General features: G+C 38.3%; 2 protein-coding genes across 7 annotated transcripts in view; one reads left to right on the top strand and one right to left on the bottom strand.

Moving 5' to 3' along the window:
- COG3 (component of oligomeric golgi complex 3) overlaps positions 1–13,115 on the top strand; it is a 48,362-nt gene extending 35,247 nt beyond the window's left edge. For all 3 annotated transcript variants that reach the window (XM_065593495.1, XM_065593502.1, XM_065593504.1), the window contains exons 17-23: positions 604–724; positions 3,732–3,820; positions 3,930–4,064; positions 6,631–6,706; positions 8,372–8,499; positions 9,576–9,674; positions 11,093–13,115. In XM_065593495.1, coding sequence (XP_065449567.1) covers positions 604–724; positions 3,732–3,820; positions 3,930–4,064; positions 6,631–6,706; positions 8,372–8,499; positions 9,576–9,674; positions 11,093–11,122 — 678 coding nt within the window. In that variant the 3' untranslated portion in view covers positions 11,123–13,115. The remainder of the gene's footprint in view (positions 1–603; positions 725–3,731; positions 3,821–3,929; positions 4,065–6,630; positions 6,707–8,371; positions 8,500–9,575; positions 9,675–11,092) is intronic.
- Positions 11,641–16,228, bottom strand: part of ERICH6B (glutamate rich 6B) — a 73,322-nt gene continuing 68,734 nt past the window's right edge. For all 4 annotated transcript variants that reach the window (XM_042842699.2, XM_065593521.1, XM_065593519.1 and 1 more), the window contains one exon: positions 11,641–15,812. In XM_042842699.2, the coding sequence (XP_042698633.2) occupies positions 15,588–15,812 (225 nt within the window). In that variant the 3' untranslated portion in view covers positions 11,641–15,587. The remainder of the gene's footprint in view (positions 15,813–16,228) is intronic.

Here is a 16,228-nt window from a genome sequence, read left to right on the forward strand (position 1 = left end):
TCGAGCCAGCTATGTTGTTCAGGGTTATGAAAAGTTTTGCGCCTTGAGTGCTGTAGTTAAGTTGACCGAACCCCAGTGTAGATGCAGCTAGGTCGATGGAAGAATTTTCCCTTCAACCTAGCTACCACCTATTGGAGAGGTGGATTAACTATATCAACAGAAAAAGCCCTTCTGCTTGTGTGGGAAGTGTTTACCCTATGGCGCTACAGCTGCACGGCTGTAGACATACTCAATGTCTTGGGAATATAATAAAATGTGAAACAAAAGATCCTCTATGTAAGAGCATGGGCTGCCTTTGTCAGATTGTGGGAGTTATGCTTGCTTTGCACACTAGTGCGGAAAGCATGTAATCAAGGTTTTTTAAGGAGCATACAAATGGTCTGTTTCTGTTGAATGAGTTATCAGAAATAATATAGAAATGTAGCATGTCAGACACTGGTCATAATTATTGGTGCTATGAATCTAGAGTGGCTTGTAAACAAAACTAGGGCTTTAGCATTAATTAACGCAAGTAACTGAAATAGTTGGGAGAACTTATGATTATGCTCTTATATTAATATTTTTCTTTAAGTTTTTGACATTCTTTTTCTCTTTGTAATTTAGACCCAGGTTGATGGACAGCTTTTCTTAATAAAACACCTTTTGATTCTTCGTGAACAAATTGCTCCTTTCCACACTGAATTCACCATTAAGGAAATTTCCCTGGACCTTAAGAAAACTAGAGGTACTTCACAGTGCTGGCAGATAGAGCTGGGTGGGCTTGCCCTCCCCTGATATGCTAGCAAAGGTTGTGGGTTTATTTTATGTTCACCTGCAATGATCTGCATGCTTGCTACATTGTCTTGCTTTGTTCTAATCCTTTCTAATACAGGTTTTACCTACTAAGAGCAGCAGCTGAGAATGCTTCTAACAAACTCTACTATACTTTTGATTTATATTAAGTGCTGTATCTGTACTTTAGCCACCTACCTGTCCAATTCATACATGCTGTTTAAAACAACAACAACAAACTATTGCTAAATAAACTTCACATTTGTATTGTGCTGAAATATCTTTCATCCTTAGTTGTACTCCACAGAGCAGTTTCTTGTTTCTGCTACTTAGCAGATTGATTTTAACAACATGAAACTTACTTGTCTAGGCCAAAATTAAAATTGCCCCAGTCTTTTCTGTAGAAGTTTGACTAGAGAAGTATTCCTTATACTGTAAAGTTAGTCAATACTTTTCTGTTTATCATGGTGAGAGTTGTTTCATGAAGCATACATACATCTAGTAAGGAGGAAAAATAAAGAGCAGAGGCCATCCAGAAGAGGCAGTAGTTATTAATGTTTTCCTGAGAGTGCATTATGAAGCACAGAGGAAAAAAATCTTAAGGAAAAAAGGGAAAGGTGAGAGAGACTCAGTGCTGTTGATAAGCCTGAGAAAAAGGAGCTGGAACATCTCTTTGCATTACAGAAGAGTAAGTTGAAGAAATAATCTTTCTTCTCTGTCATCTAATACACTGTTACCTTTGCTTTAAAGTTACTGAATCTTGTTACTAACAATTACATCTATTGCATTTGAACATCAATGAGACCTCCTTCCTATTAAGTAGTTTCTAGTTGGCTGGAGGTTAAAGGGTAAATATGTCCTTATGGTGTCTTGTCCTGGCTGACATAAAAGTTTGTTCTGTATCTTTTTTTTTTTAAATGAATAAATTTTTGTACCAGCCAGTGCCTTGCAAAGGTGGTAAGTAACAGGAAAAGAGGTTCGGTTGGACCAAGCTTTCTGCATATTGGCTTGACTTAAATCAAATGTGGATTTAAAGTTCGAGACATCATCAACTTAAAAATCATGCTCCAGTCTGAAAAAGAGGTACTTATAAGTATTACTTATAACACTAAGATTATTATAACTGAAAGAGATGGGGGGAATATGATATTTGTTGTTTATTTTGTGCATTTAACAGCACTTCCAAGATAGCTAGTCTTGCAATAGTCAGTTTCTCCTGTTTGTGTGGACTTTTTTTACAGCAACACAGGAGAGAAACACTTTTTAAAAATAAAAGGAAGATACGGGTATACAAAACAAGAAATTGGCAAATGGACCCTGGGACACAGGCAGTACCTGAAACTACTTCCAATTATTTTTTTTAAATTTGACTATATTTCAGGCTGATGGTATCCCTTTAATCTCTCACACCCCTTTGGAAATGGGTTCATTTTCTTTGGCACTTATATGTTGGTACACTTACTGCAGGTATCAGTATTACTACTTTTCTTCTCACTACTTCCACAAACCTCATAAATACAAATCCACGTCAGTAGTGAAATTTTGTCACCTTCCCCTATTAAAAAACAGACACCATGCATCTAACACATCAGTCACTGGTTTGGGATGCTGTGTGGGTCTAATGCTATAAACCTTTACTCAGGTGACTAACTCCCTAGTTCTGTGAATAATCCCACTGACATCGGTAGGACTACTCACACATAAATCGGGGTTTGCAGGATGGCCCCTAAACTATCACCATTCTCTGAATGGCGGAGTACATTTTGGTGTATAGTATTTGTCTATTTGAAGTGTGCCTTCATAAGAACAGAGTTTGTCTTGTACAGCACCGTTTACATTGCTGGCACTATTACATTGCTGGCACAATATTAGGTTATCTGGCTATACCAGAAAGAGGACAGGAGACTCTGGATGTGGTTTAATTAGCCCGCAATTTTATTCCTAAATGTCTGAGAGTAGCTGGCAGATAAGTGTACTGTGCAGGTACTTCCATAATCACTTACATATACCCAGGGGGCTGCTGGCAGCCCACCCCCTTTCCTATCTTAGTCCTCAGCCAACCTGCTGCTGGGACCTTCCCACCTTGAATGAGTATTAAAAGAGGCTATAAAGGAGGGGGGTTGACTCCCTGCCATACCAGTCATTGGAGCCCCAAACCCCCAATTTCTACTCCTTTAAAGAATACCCCCTTTAAATAATTTCCCAATCCATTGTATCTGATCACCGTATCCCTTCCCTACAAAAGAGCTGCAGTGGACATCTGCACCAAGCTTAAATCATGAGTTGTGACATCATAGGCTAACCCCCCCCTTTCATTTGTTCATCCTACTAAGCCCCCAGCTTGTTGGGGGAAGGTAAAAATAACCACCTCTCTTTGGCCAATCCGGAGGTGAGGGAAAAATTCCTTCCCTCCCCGCCCCCCAAGAAAGGCTTGACTAGCGTAATGCCCACCACAGATCATGATGAAATCTGGTATTTCAACTATTGCCATGGATGGGAGGGTGGGTGCTGCTCAGCCTGGTCCAAGTGAAAAAGAGGGTTTGTACTGCACAAATATGGGTGTAAATAGTCCCCTTCTCTTCCGATCACCTGGGGAGGGGAGGGAAATGGGTCTGAATCCCCATGCTGACCTGGAGCAGCCTCTACTTAGCATGTATCTCGTTGGCTGTCTAATCCTTAAAAGGGCAACACACCTTCTCTGCCAAACCAAACAAAGGGCACCACTGCTTAATGTGCGGTGAGGTCATTGTAAGCTCCCCAGTGTGTGGACTCTCTTATTTTGAAGTTGTATTGGGGCTAGTATGAGGGACGCTCATCTGATTGGGTCCTTGAGTGTTACTTTAATAACAAATAGTAGTAATCATGCCATGGCATTGTAATGAAGAAATGAAGTATTTCTGTTTAAATTACTCTGGCTGAATCCTGCACATTTACAGTCTGGTTGACTTTCTGCTTCACAGATGCAGCATTTAAAATCCTGAACCCAAGGACTGTTCCAAGATTTTTTAGGCTAAACAGCAACAACGCACTGATACAGTTCTTATTGGAGGTAATATGGAGTCTTTTTGTTAACTCTGTGTAGGAAAAAAATCTCATTTCGTTTAATAGTGTGGTGATTTCTGGGCAAATAAAAAGAAGATAATTGTCTTATGTTCAAGGGTACTCCAGAGATCAGAGAACATTATATCGACTCTAAGAAAGATGTAGACCACCACCTGAAATCAGCTTGTGAGCAGTTTATTCAGCAGCAAACCAAACAGTTTATAGAGCAGCCGGAGGAGTTCATGTCAAAGGTACAAAGAGGCTATACATTCGCTGTGTTGACTGAAATATTTTTTCCTGAAATGGCAGGATTAATTTGTAGTTAAATTTGTTTAATGTTCATTTTATAATAGACAGCGCTGGTAGAGCAGCCTGGACTTAAGGCTGCCTGACACTTCCCATGATAAGACTCCGTTTTCAGTTGCTTATAACCTCAGCAGAAATTGTTCCGCTATTGCTAAGAATGAGATTAGGGAAACATATATTTTGCCCATGTTAAAAATAATTCTCATGCTGTTTCATTGAGAAGCTGCATTGCTTCAGTGCTTTAGAGCAGGGACATAATTCAGTGCTTTGGAGCAGGGACTTGAAATTTAGCCGGGGCAAAGGGGGTGTCCTTGGTGCTGGGGATTTTTGTTTTGCTGTTTCATGAAAAGCCAGCCAAATTTTACTGAGTGTATAAGCTCTTGAAAAATCACAGATGTCATGTGCTTAGAGGCTTAGAGTGTGGCAGTTAATTAAATTAGTTACGTTCTCAAAAGACTCTGTCAGTATTCGGAATGCCCAAGCCCGTGAACATGTGGGGTGAGCAAGACTTTTCCTTGCAAGTGCTGCTCCTGGCACAGGAGGAGAGGAAGAGACAGGATTCGGATGAACGGGGTGGTAGGGTGGGGAGACTGGGGCAGAAGGGTGTGTAACCACTAACGTGGAATGGAACCCAAGATTCTTGAGTTTGGCCATTCTTCTGCTGTCAGTAACTGTACACTAGCAAATAGGTCTCATCCCCCTCTAGCGTTTGTGCACATGGAGGATGACAATCTACTATTGCTGCCAGTTATTCTTAGTTCAAGTGGCAGAGATCTGTGCAGTGGATATGAAGGTTCCGACCCTGCTGATGAACCATGTGGGTGTTAATATGATGCCACAAGATGGGATTTGTTTTCAGTTTGCTTTTTTTAAAAACCCAGGAAATTGCAGACATCATAATGTTCATTTAGCAGTTTATGTATAAAGTCAAGCATTGAAAAGTTAAGGAAATGCCAGAATTAAGGTTGCATGTTCAAATGCATGACGATAGTTTGTAATTTCCTAACTTCTACGTGATTGACTTTGCAACAGTTTTATTTTCTTAACATAGTTTTTGCACAATTTTTATGAATATGGTATTGAAAACTTTAGGAACAGAATTACCGTGTCACATTTTAAGTTATGAACACGAACTAAAACCAACCAAGCAAACATACCTGGGAATAAACCATAATAGTCTTGCTTAAAATGGCAATACAAGCTTTATTTGCAGTGTGAGAGATTGTAACACAGTGCATTTAGGGCAGTATTTTTCATGGAAGAATAGTGTTCTTATCCTGGCAGATAGAAGTAGTCTATATTAAATAAGTTTTTTTTCTCCTGATGTATACTGTTGAGATGGAGGCAAGAGATCCATGGAGGTAACTTTTGTCAGACTTTTTTAGAGTAACACTTTCTGCACGGTAGACTTTAAGCAGTAAATGTGTCTGTTTGAAGGAGGATGCAGAAAAGCTTCTTTTCTGTTCAGTGTACATCTCTGAACCAATATTAGTGCTGAGTTTGTTCTCTGGAAGTTATCTTTTTATATGCAAGGTCAGTGTGGAAAGATCATACAATAGAAATGATGTTTGTAAAGTGCTTTGAAGAGGAAAAGCACTGGACATGCTGAGCATTGTTATGAGTCCTCGTATTTGTAACTTCTTTAGTATAACTGCATATAAACAGGTTTATCATGAGGATCGTGACGCCTCAAGACTGGTGGTTGCAGTGACACCAAAGTTATCCTGTTTCCTTGCTTTTGGGAGTTCAGAAAATTACAACACTGAATTTACTTTTAAAAAAGTGCCTATCTTACCTTGGTCCATGGACTAGATGAAATATTTAGATGCCTAAAGATGGAGGTAGGTGCCTAGTGAGAGTTACAAACGTGCCTAAGTGAGTTAGGTGCGTAATTCCTATGATTTTCAATAGAATTTACGCACCTAGCTTACTTAGGCCCCCAGTGGGATATACAAAAGTGCCTATCTATGGGCGTCTAAATATATTTGTAAATCTGGCCCCATTTCTAATTTCAGTTGTGAGAAGAGTTTTTATATTGTACAGTATGACATTCTGACAAGTCAGCATGTTAAGATGCCTACATGGGTTTGACTGCTGCATTTGCATTTTTTTTGGCCAAGATTGGCTAGGTACACTTTTCCTTTTAAGGGCTTACTCTGTTATCTTTTATGTAGCTACAGATTCTTGTGAAATAGTTAATGTATCTCGTTTTGGTTCCCTTTTCATTTATGGCAGGCATAAGTATTATCAAGATTAAATTAGCCTCCTATTAATTGTATAAATAAATATGCAGCAGAAATCTTACACTATTGTTTTTGGAATTGCATTTGTCATGACTTGACTTTCCTTCTATTTATATCCTCAATCAAAATATACAAGAAAGGAAAAAAACTGTCTCAGACTAGAAATTTAAAGACTTTTATTTAAATGTTACTGGCTTGTTTGATATGATTTCACTTTTTGATACCAATGGAAAAAAAATTTCGCATTCTTTCAATCTAATTGTTTTAGGTTGCTGCATTGAAAGCAATGGCCAGTCAGGGAGGTCCCAAATACAATCTTTCACAGCAGCCTTGGGCACAACCAGGTATTCCTTTGCTTTACATTTTTCATTTTATTCAGAATAGTCTTATCGAGGCTCTTGTAGGATAGTATATTGGCTGATGAAGGACAGTTTGTATTAGTTCCCACTTTTCTAGAACTTGTTTTGAAAACTATTCCACTTACCCAAACAACCTTTCTAGTTATGACTTTTGAGAACATTAAAGCAATACAAAATGCATTCTGGGCTAGACCATTTCAGGAAGTAATTTGTTTTCTGTCATCCTAGGCCATGACTTTCAAAATTAGCCTAATATGTTAGGTTCCTTAATCCGTATTTAGGAACTTTTCTGATTTTCAGAGTGCCAAGCACACAACAGCTCTCCGTCGCTTTAGTTTTTGAAAATCTTGGTCAAAGTATTTTCAACAATTGTGTTAGTTTCAGTATCTAATACCAGAGAGCTTCATCTTCCATATCCTGTAGGTGACTTCCAATGTCTGAAAAACTTGAAAACATGAGTTTAATTTGTGCAGTGCCTGGGTGCATTAAACAGTTTTGAAGATGTGACTGTTGAAATGCGCTTTTCATGTGATGACCATTTAATGCAAAGTGTACTTGAAAGTTACCTTGAATAGATTAAGGTAAAGCTCCTGCTTCTGTATCAAAGGGATCACTGAATATTACTTTGAGGCTTATTGTTTATAGTTTTGTAAATACATTACATTTTCAACTCTTGAGAATATGCAAAGTGGGAAGCTAACGACAAATTCCTTCATATTAAGAGCTCAAATGAGAACACTTCCTAGGAACCTTTGTTGGATTTGAGCAGTTAATATTTTGTGATATTTACAAAAAGTAGATCTAGAAATCTGAATCTTTGTTTCATAGGTCTGAACCTTTAGTTGCACTAAATTCCTAAAATGCAAAGCCTGACACGTTTGTTTATAATTCAGTGCTGCCTCATTGCAAGTCAGACAATCTTGCTGCTAATTGGAACTCTTGGCTATAGTTTCTAGCTTATGTCTTTTGCTTTGTGATTCTGTACATGAATGCAAATGTGAACATAGCATGTGTGCAAATGAGAACCTGTTTATCTTAAATGAAATTTCAAGAAGCACTTAGTTCATTGGGACTGTCCTACATACTATTTGCCATGCTGTCAGATTTCTCGGAGGCTGGAGAAGGGAAAGGAAAATACAAAAGCCGCAAGAGTAAAAAAATAAAGGCTGTAACCCTTTTCCCCCCAAAGTTTGTGAATATTTCCCCATGTTTTTTTCAAGCCCCTTTGAAAATGGCATTAAAAATATGTAGCAACAATATAGAAAGCATGTTTCAATCCAGCACAACATTCCTGTGATGGCAGGCTGCATAGCTATCTCAGGCATATGGTTAGTGCCAGGTGCTCTGTCTGTCTCCATGAAGACCAGGCCTGAATGCTTTAAGGACATCTTGCAAAGTACTATTTTCTTTTCTTGGTCTGAGTATTGCCCAACAGTCACATCTCCAACTAAATAAGGAACCTCGAAGGGAGGAGTCTTGTTGAGGCTTTTTCCCACTGAAGGGTGGTGACTGTGACTTTGGGGGTTCAGAGGGGTGTGGGGTGGTGATGTGCATAAAGTAGGGAAAAAATAGAGGAGATCATTTGGAACATAAACTTTCAACCAGCAGGAGCAAATATTTGTGTCTAATAATTTTAAATTTTATTTCCAGCAAAGGTCAATGATTTAGTGTCTTCCACTTATAAGACAATAAAAACAAAGCTGCCATCAATGTTACGAAGCATGTCATTATACTTGGCCAATAAGGACACTGAATTCATTTTGTTTAAGCCAATTAGGGTAAGTATTGTTAGTGTATACATCAGCATACTTTCCATAGATTGGCCAACCTTAACGTAGTTGAATAGATTCTGAAAGTGTGCTTTGTCAGCTCATTTATTTTTTGTAGGAATGAATTAATGTAGCTGTTTCTAAGTTTCTTTATCAGATGATTATTTATTTTTCTTGTTAACTTTGACAAGATTTTCTGAATTTCTGTTGCTCTTGTCCATTACATACTCTTCTATGTTTGTTATTGTACATTAGAAATCCAGACAGTAATCATATGAAAGACACCATGCATCTAATAAGTAAGCAGTCTAGTGTATCATAAAAGGGACTGTGTAAAAATGGAACCTTATTTCACAGACCTGATGTAAGTGTTCAGAGTAAAGAAAATAAATGTACACCTCTACCCCGATATAACGCGACCCAATATAACATGAATTTGGATATAACGCGGTAAAGCAGTGCTCTGGGGGGACGGGGCTGCACACTCCGGCGGATCAAAGCAAGTTCGATATAACGCGGTTTCACCTATAACGCAATAAGATTTTTTGGTTCCCGGGACAGCGTTATACTGGGGTAGAGGTGTATATTGCTTTTACTCCTACCCAGTGTACACAGCAAACACTATATTGAGAGAGTTGCTGGATTCTTTCTTCTTGTATATCACCAACCTTTGGTAAGTCCAGTCAGGTTATACCTGTGCAGATCGATCAAAGGCAATGAGGGTTGCCCAGGTTTAACAGAGGGCCTGTTACTGGTGAATGTGCACACACTAGAAAACCCAGCATGGTTCTTAGATGCCAGGTTAAGTGTACAGGGCTAAGTGTTAAGAACTCCCCCCTGCCCCCCCATCTTTGTTCTGGAGCACATATGATCTGGAGTAGTCACACAATAGACAAGGAAACCTCTCTATGCCATTTTTAGAGTTACTTTTAAGAGGAGTACCACTTTTAAGAGCACAGAGTTCTACCACACACACTTCTCCATTCACTTCAGGCTGTTTGATACACAGGATGTACAGTTTGTTTCATATTTGAGACAGATCTTGTGATATTCCAACACTAAATGTTTTTCTTTCCTTTATAAAGAATAATATTCAGCAAGTGTTCCAGAAACTCCATGCTTTGTTAAAGGAAGAATTTAGCAATGAAGATCTCCAGATCATAGCTTGTCCTTCAATGGAACAGGTATAAAGTGAAGCTCTTTATTTTACAGATTACTCATTTTCACATGACTAGCTCACATTTTTAAATTAACCTGCTTTTCCATTTTGCCTAATTTTTATTCATATTCCTCTTTTCTGATTCTTTGAAAATGCAGAATTAATTTGAACTCTAAACCTTGAGCAAATGCAATTGTTTAGTTTTTACAAATATCTATTAAACTGTTTTAAAACTGAGATTAGTGATTAAGACATGCAGCGTTGGGATTTTATTGTACAAGGTCATAGCAAGGACTGTTCTGGTGAACTACACCCACTTCGGGCACCTTTCCTCTTTGGAGAAGTGATCAGATGTGCTAGGTGTGTACAAATTCTGAAGGAATTGCAAGGATCTGTTTGAACTCAAGAACAACTGGAAAAATGTGGCTAATCATGGAAACTTAAACAGAATTTCAGGTTTAAGGAGGGCTTTTATCCTCAAAGATAATCAGTGTAAGGAACTCTCTGCATCAGGAGGCCCTGCATAAGCCACTCTCTTAGCGATCCCATAGCTTTTTAAAACAAAAATGTATTGGACATCAGTGGTATCTTGGGTATAGGGGATCAACTGGTGATTCTTGTTCACACAGTATTAAACTGTTAATCAAAAATGTGGACAGGAGGAATTTCCCCACAGGGTATTTTGACAGGGAACATGAAGTGGGAGAAGAATATTAAATTCCTCTGAAGATGGAGCAGGAATAATCTACTGGGATAAGGTGAATTTTTTCCCCACAGTAGTGAGATTTCTGTCTTTTCATTGATGGACAATGATGCACCAGTCTTTTGGATCTCTTTTATTCCTCCCCTTCTGGTTTATGTAAGCTAAAGTTTTCTGGGTTATTAATAATGTAAATGATTCAGATACCCCTCTTGGGTATTTTAAATTTACTTAATTGTCTATCAAATGGCTACTGCACATAACTTTCTTTTAAAATTGCATGCAGATCATAGAATATTAGGGTTGGAAGGGACCTCAGGAGGTCATCTAGTCCAACCCCCTGCTCAAAGCAGGACCAATCCCCAGACAGATTTTTGCCCCAGATCCCTAAATGGCCCCCTCAAGGATTGAGCTCATAACCCTGGGTTTAGCAGGCCAATGCTCAAACCACTGAGCTATCCCTCCCCTCAGATTTATTAGAAGCCGTGTTGACACAATAGATTGTAACAGCTGGAAGAGCTAGTTTGTCAAGTCATCGATTGCATAGTAGGAGTCTGTAAGTTAGCTAGAACTGGTGATTGCACTTTTTGACCAATATTCTTATAATTGTTCTCTTGGTTCCTCTAAGTCCTTGGAGATTTGTAGAATGTTTGTTTAGATGCTCAAACAGCATAAGTCTGCTCCTGACCTTGGATGATGGTAACAACACAATAGCTAACATATACTTTCATTTTGCCTTTCAGGTGAACCTACTTTTGTCAATGTCTAAATAGCCCAACAGTCAGGCCGTTTGAGGTAAATTTCAGTGGTATGCCACGCAGCGAAGGGGACATGAAGTCATTTGCCAGAAGTAAATAAAGGATTTACACTGGGATCCGTCAAGGCATCAGCTTTAATACTCCCCGGGCTGCTTAATACTGATTTACAGAAGAATTGAGTTCTACAAGTTGTTTCAAGTACGGCAGTTTTTTCTTTCCTAAAACTTAAGGGAACAAACTCGCTGAAGATTTTTATCCAAGCTCAGTTTCTGCCTTGCCATCAGATATAAACACGTCTCAGATTGAAATGCTAAGACTTAAATATATTTAAGACCTTATATCTTTTCCTTTTATGGAGAAGATGTGTGTGCAGTAAAAGAACTAGCAATTTCCTGGGACACACTGAAGATAAATGACAGGAAATCAAAGTTGAAAAAAGTCAGTGTGCACTGTGTTTGAATGGGATGGTGACCTGAGTGTCAAATGTTGCTGCAGCTTCGTTTTGACAGGCACACTCATTTTTCTCAACCCTCTGAAGAATCTTCTTAGTCCACAATACATTTGAAGAACATAGTTCAAAGTATATTAATTTGTGAAAACTGTCTTGTTTCCCTTGAATTTCAGAATGTTCTGCAATATTTGATGCCATGTATTTTGGGTGCCTGTAATGATTAGTAGCAGTGAGCACTGACACCTGTACTTTGATATTCTGGAGTGTTCTAAGTGAAGAATCTTTAAATTAGAGTTTTGACCGTGTTATGAAATGAATATATGGGGTTTGCAGTGGAAAGCTGTGCAATATAATTGTTAATGTTTGTGAGGGGGAACTACCCATGTACTAAAGGCTTTATGGCAAAGGTAAGGCTTAGCATTAAAGTTTTCAGGTACTTAAGGTTTCAGGTTAAGGGTTTTTATTTTTTCTGATTTAAGGTTGAGCAGTGCAGCCGCATTGTCAGAAGTGAGTGCTAAGATGCTGTAGGCCAGGGAAAGGGGCTCAAAGAGCAGCTCCTGGTGGCAAAGCTGTGACTATGGAACTTGTGGAGTACTGGTGCGGTGGAGTAAAGATGTGTAAAGGAGAAGTGATGATGAGTGAATACAAAAGCACCTTTGTAAGTTAGGGTCATGAAAGAAGTACCTGCTGATCAGTAAACAATGCGTATGTGTAACATCTGATTATGGTCAGCGTGCAATGAATGATTGATACACAACATTGCTATGTTCCCTTTCAGAAGGCTAAGTGCTTAAACACTTGTCCATAAACTGGATGAAACACTGAAAATGGCTTTAGAGTGTCTTTAATGCCCTTATTGTATAGATATGTGGAAGGCAAGATAGCAACTTAAATGGCAGATTTTTACTTATTCTCTAGCTTGCATGTTGTAGAAATTTTACATATTTTTGGTAACTTGATTTAACAGTTTTGCTGTTACAGAGCAGCTGACTGGATACTAAAATGGCAAGTTTTAAAGTCACCATGTGCAGCATTATAGCAGACACTCTGGGGTATGGAAATGGTACTTACAGGATCTCATGTAACTTTTTGAAATTAACTAAGGAACTAACAAGGAAGAGAACATACCCCTTCCCTTTACCTATTCAAGAACATAGGCTGTAAAATACTGTCCAATGCCTTGTAATATATGTACATTTGGTCTTTTTATAGTGTTTTACAAAAGAGTGCATGATTGCTGTACAGAGTTATGACTGAATTAATTGTACAGAAATGGTCTGAAGGGTAAAATATTATGTTATCTTGTGTTTTGAATCTTTTCACTTCTAAAATACTCAGAGAGCTCTAGCGCAGCTGATTTAAAAGATTACAAGAGCAATCCGTTTATTCAGCCTGTTTGGTAAATGAAGATTTGTTTAAACATGTACAGTTTCAGATATTTACATATACAATAGTGTAAATAATTTCAAAAGATTAATTTAAAGTGCTTTATATGATCTGACTAGACATTTGCTGTTTTTAATGTTTTTTTTTTTTAAATAAAAATTTTGCTTCTTATTTTGGTCCCTGAGTAAAGCTTTGTGTGTATTTGAGACTTGTCTGACAAGATAACTGTAATGGCAAACCAATAAATATCCTGCAGGCATGTACGATGCTTCATTAAGAAAGACAAGATCTATTTTGTTGTTAGCAGTAAGAGCACTGACTTTATCTGGCACAGACAGATGTATCACTGAGTACTGAGTGTGCAGCTAATTGTGTTAAATTCATCTCTTTATAGTCATAATAAAAGTAAATTTGTATTTTCTTTACTCATGAAGGATCTTGTGTGACTAAATGGTCTCTTCACTGCAATTTTATTATAGGGAAGAAGCCAAGGTTGTAATATTTTAACTAATTGGCTTTTGCTAAGAGTAAACTTGGGAGCTGATGGCAGAACGCACAAGTATTATTCAGCCCTTGTTTTATATGATGGCTTTTCTTGTTGCCTAGCTACTTGCTGGCTCATCTATCTGTCCTTTGTCATTACGTATTGAATGTATTGTTCTTCTGGTGTTCAGTCCTGTAGGAATGTTCCTTCCAGACTGTTGTGTTTTTTTCTCTTGTAAATACAATATAAACTTCCCATTTATCCCTTGGCTTTGACAGTGGCATTTGAATTAACTATTTTTAAAAAAAAATCCTGTTTTCCCTAATCTCATTTGTAGAATTCGAGTGGTTTAATTGTCATGCAGTGGTGCCTCATAGCAGTTGCTTCTTGATCACTCTCCTGGACACACAAAACATAATGAAGAGGCAGGGTCCTAACACCCGTTTGAATTATACCATACAAAATTAAATTGAGTGAATAATTAAGTGGCACCCAAAGAAGTCTTTTGGACACTATTATTTATTTGTATTGAGTCTCGGTCCAGTTTCCACATCCGTCCCAATTGCTAATACAATAGTGAAAATCATAGGGGCACCCTTTTTGTCCAAGCCAGGAAGTTTCAAACAGGAGGAATGATGTGGGGACAACCTAAAACACACTCAGTTTATGGAAGGAATATTTATTAGATAAGTAATTTTTTTTCTAAGTTTATAAAATTCTGTAACATGTCATGCCTTCCTAGGTACACTGGATGTAAACATTAAAACAGCCATAAAGAATAAGCGGAATGAGTTTATAAAGAACGTCATGCCACATGAACATGATCACCTTTTAATACATTTACTGAACTAGTGAATGAAGAACATCTAAGATCTGAATTCTGGTACATCATTTGATAGCATCTTGAAATTTTAGTTGGAAAAACTAATTGAAATTGATTTGGTTATGAGTGCTGCCATGTGGATGGAATGCTAGCTGAAAGACTAAAGAAAGTAGTGATGACTAATAAAGGGACCTAGAGAGGTAGAAATATTGTCAGGAAATAATAAAATGAATCTGAACCTGTTAAAATGCAAGCTACTGTAGCTGGGGGAAATATGAAACCCAGGTATTCAAGGGGAGAGAAATCTGGCATGCAGTAACATAAAGAGGCCAAGTTTGATAATAGTGAATTAGGTATGAGCTGGTACTGTGAAATGGTAGGGGGGAAAAAGCTTAGACTATATGCACAGAGACCATATGTTATGGAGAATAGTGAACGTATAGTCCCTTTTCATTCAGTACCAGTCAGACTACTCCTAGAATATACTCCATTCAGGTCTGGGCACTTCAAGAAAATTGTAGACAAACCGAAGGCCTTTCAGAGAAGAGCAAAAGAATCATGAAGACTGAAGAGAGTGACTTACAAGGACAGACTGAAATAATAGTGGTGCCCAACTGTTTCATTTAAGAAAACCAGTTCACAGAGGAAAAAAATTCTTAGCTCCATTTCTTTGATTAACTTGTAGTTTCGGTTACGCTCTGTGGCAGAGCCCCGTTCTCTTCACCCTGTCTCACTGAAGGACACAGGTGGAGGCTTCAAATAAAAATACACCAGCCAGCTTGTTCAACACCAACCCTTGTCGCTCAGGCTACTTCATTGTTAACCCCCTGGAATGATCACTGTGATAAGAATTAGAGGGAGTTCATACCACACAAGGCTCTTCATCCACAATCTTTTACTTTCATTCATATTCATACCCTTCCCCTTTAGTAACCAAGAGGGGTGTTTTGTTGCACTATACACATGCTGCTTATTCATCCCACAATGAATTTCTGGGCTGAAATGCTGGGCAAGGCATGCTCGCTGGGTCACGCAACAGGCACTGATTGACATAGGCTCCCACCAAACTTAAGGTTACCCCATTGTCCTTTCTCCTACTTATAAGAACCACCTTCTCATTCTATCAGACTAGTGCATATGTACTGGTCTATCCGTAGGAATATACTATCCACTGCATATTTTCAAATGTGCTGTTTAGTGCCATAGATGCTCTACATTGGAATACAGCTAAACACTTATGACATGCTTGAAAATGAGTTTTATTGTTTTCACCATGAACTGCTCATGTAATCTTACTTGACTAGAGAGAACTCTAACATTGCAACACCCAGAGTGTCTACTGGGCAAGAATCTTTCTACGTCTCCATTTCAGCAGTTTACGCAGCTGTGCTAGAACAAGAGGCAATCCCTGAATTTTGTTTAATGGCGTGCGCTGCAGGTCTCGTAACACTTTCTTCATTTTGGCTAGGAGGTTGTTGATCTGAATGCTTTTGGAGTGCAGGAGTAGTCCCAGTTGGCTTTCTGTTGGTTTAAGTAAGTGGAGTGTGGCTGTGTCTTTCAACTGCAAAATAGTCAATGTAAAGAGAACTTAATCTTCCGAGCCAACCGAAAAGGCCACATGATTAATACTTAGAGTCCCATTGCAGAATATCAGAAAATGCTGCGCTATCAGTCTCATGCAATGTGTTTACAGTGAGCTTTTATTTAAACCATATTAAATCTTCACCTGTAAACTGAAAAACCTAAAATAGTTATACACCTTGAAGCTGTGTCTCTAGTAGCCCAAGTGAGATAGGGGTTATTTGCCACAGAAAGTAAATTAAACTCTTCACACCTGTTTACTGTGAAATCCTCCTGGTGCATCCTTTGTTCACTGAAAATAATCCCACAATGCATCATTCTGAGACACCCCTGTTATCAGGGCATGCACAAGAAACGCATTTTGATTTTATTTGATGTCACATTCTGGAGTAATTT

Source organism: Chrysemys picta, chromosome 1, assembly GCF_011386835.1.
Source record: "Chrysemys picta bellii isolate R12L10 chromosome 1, ASM1138683v2, whole genome shotgun sequence".
NCBI classification, from domain to species: Eukaryota; Metazoa; Chordata; order Testudines; family Emydidae; genus Chrysemys; species Chrysemys picta.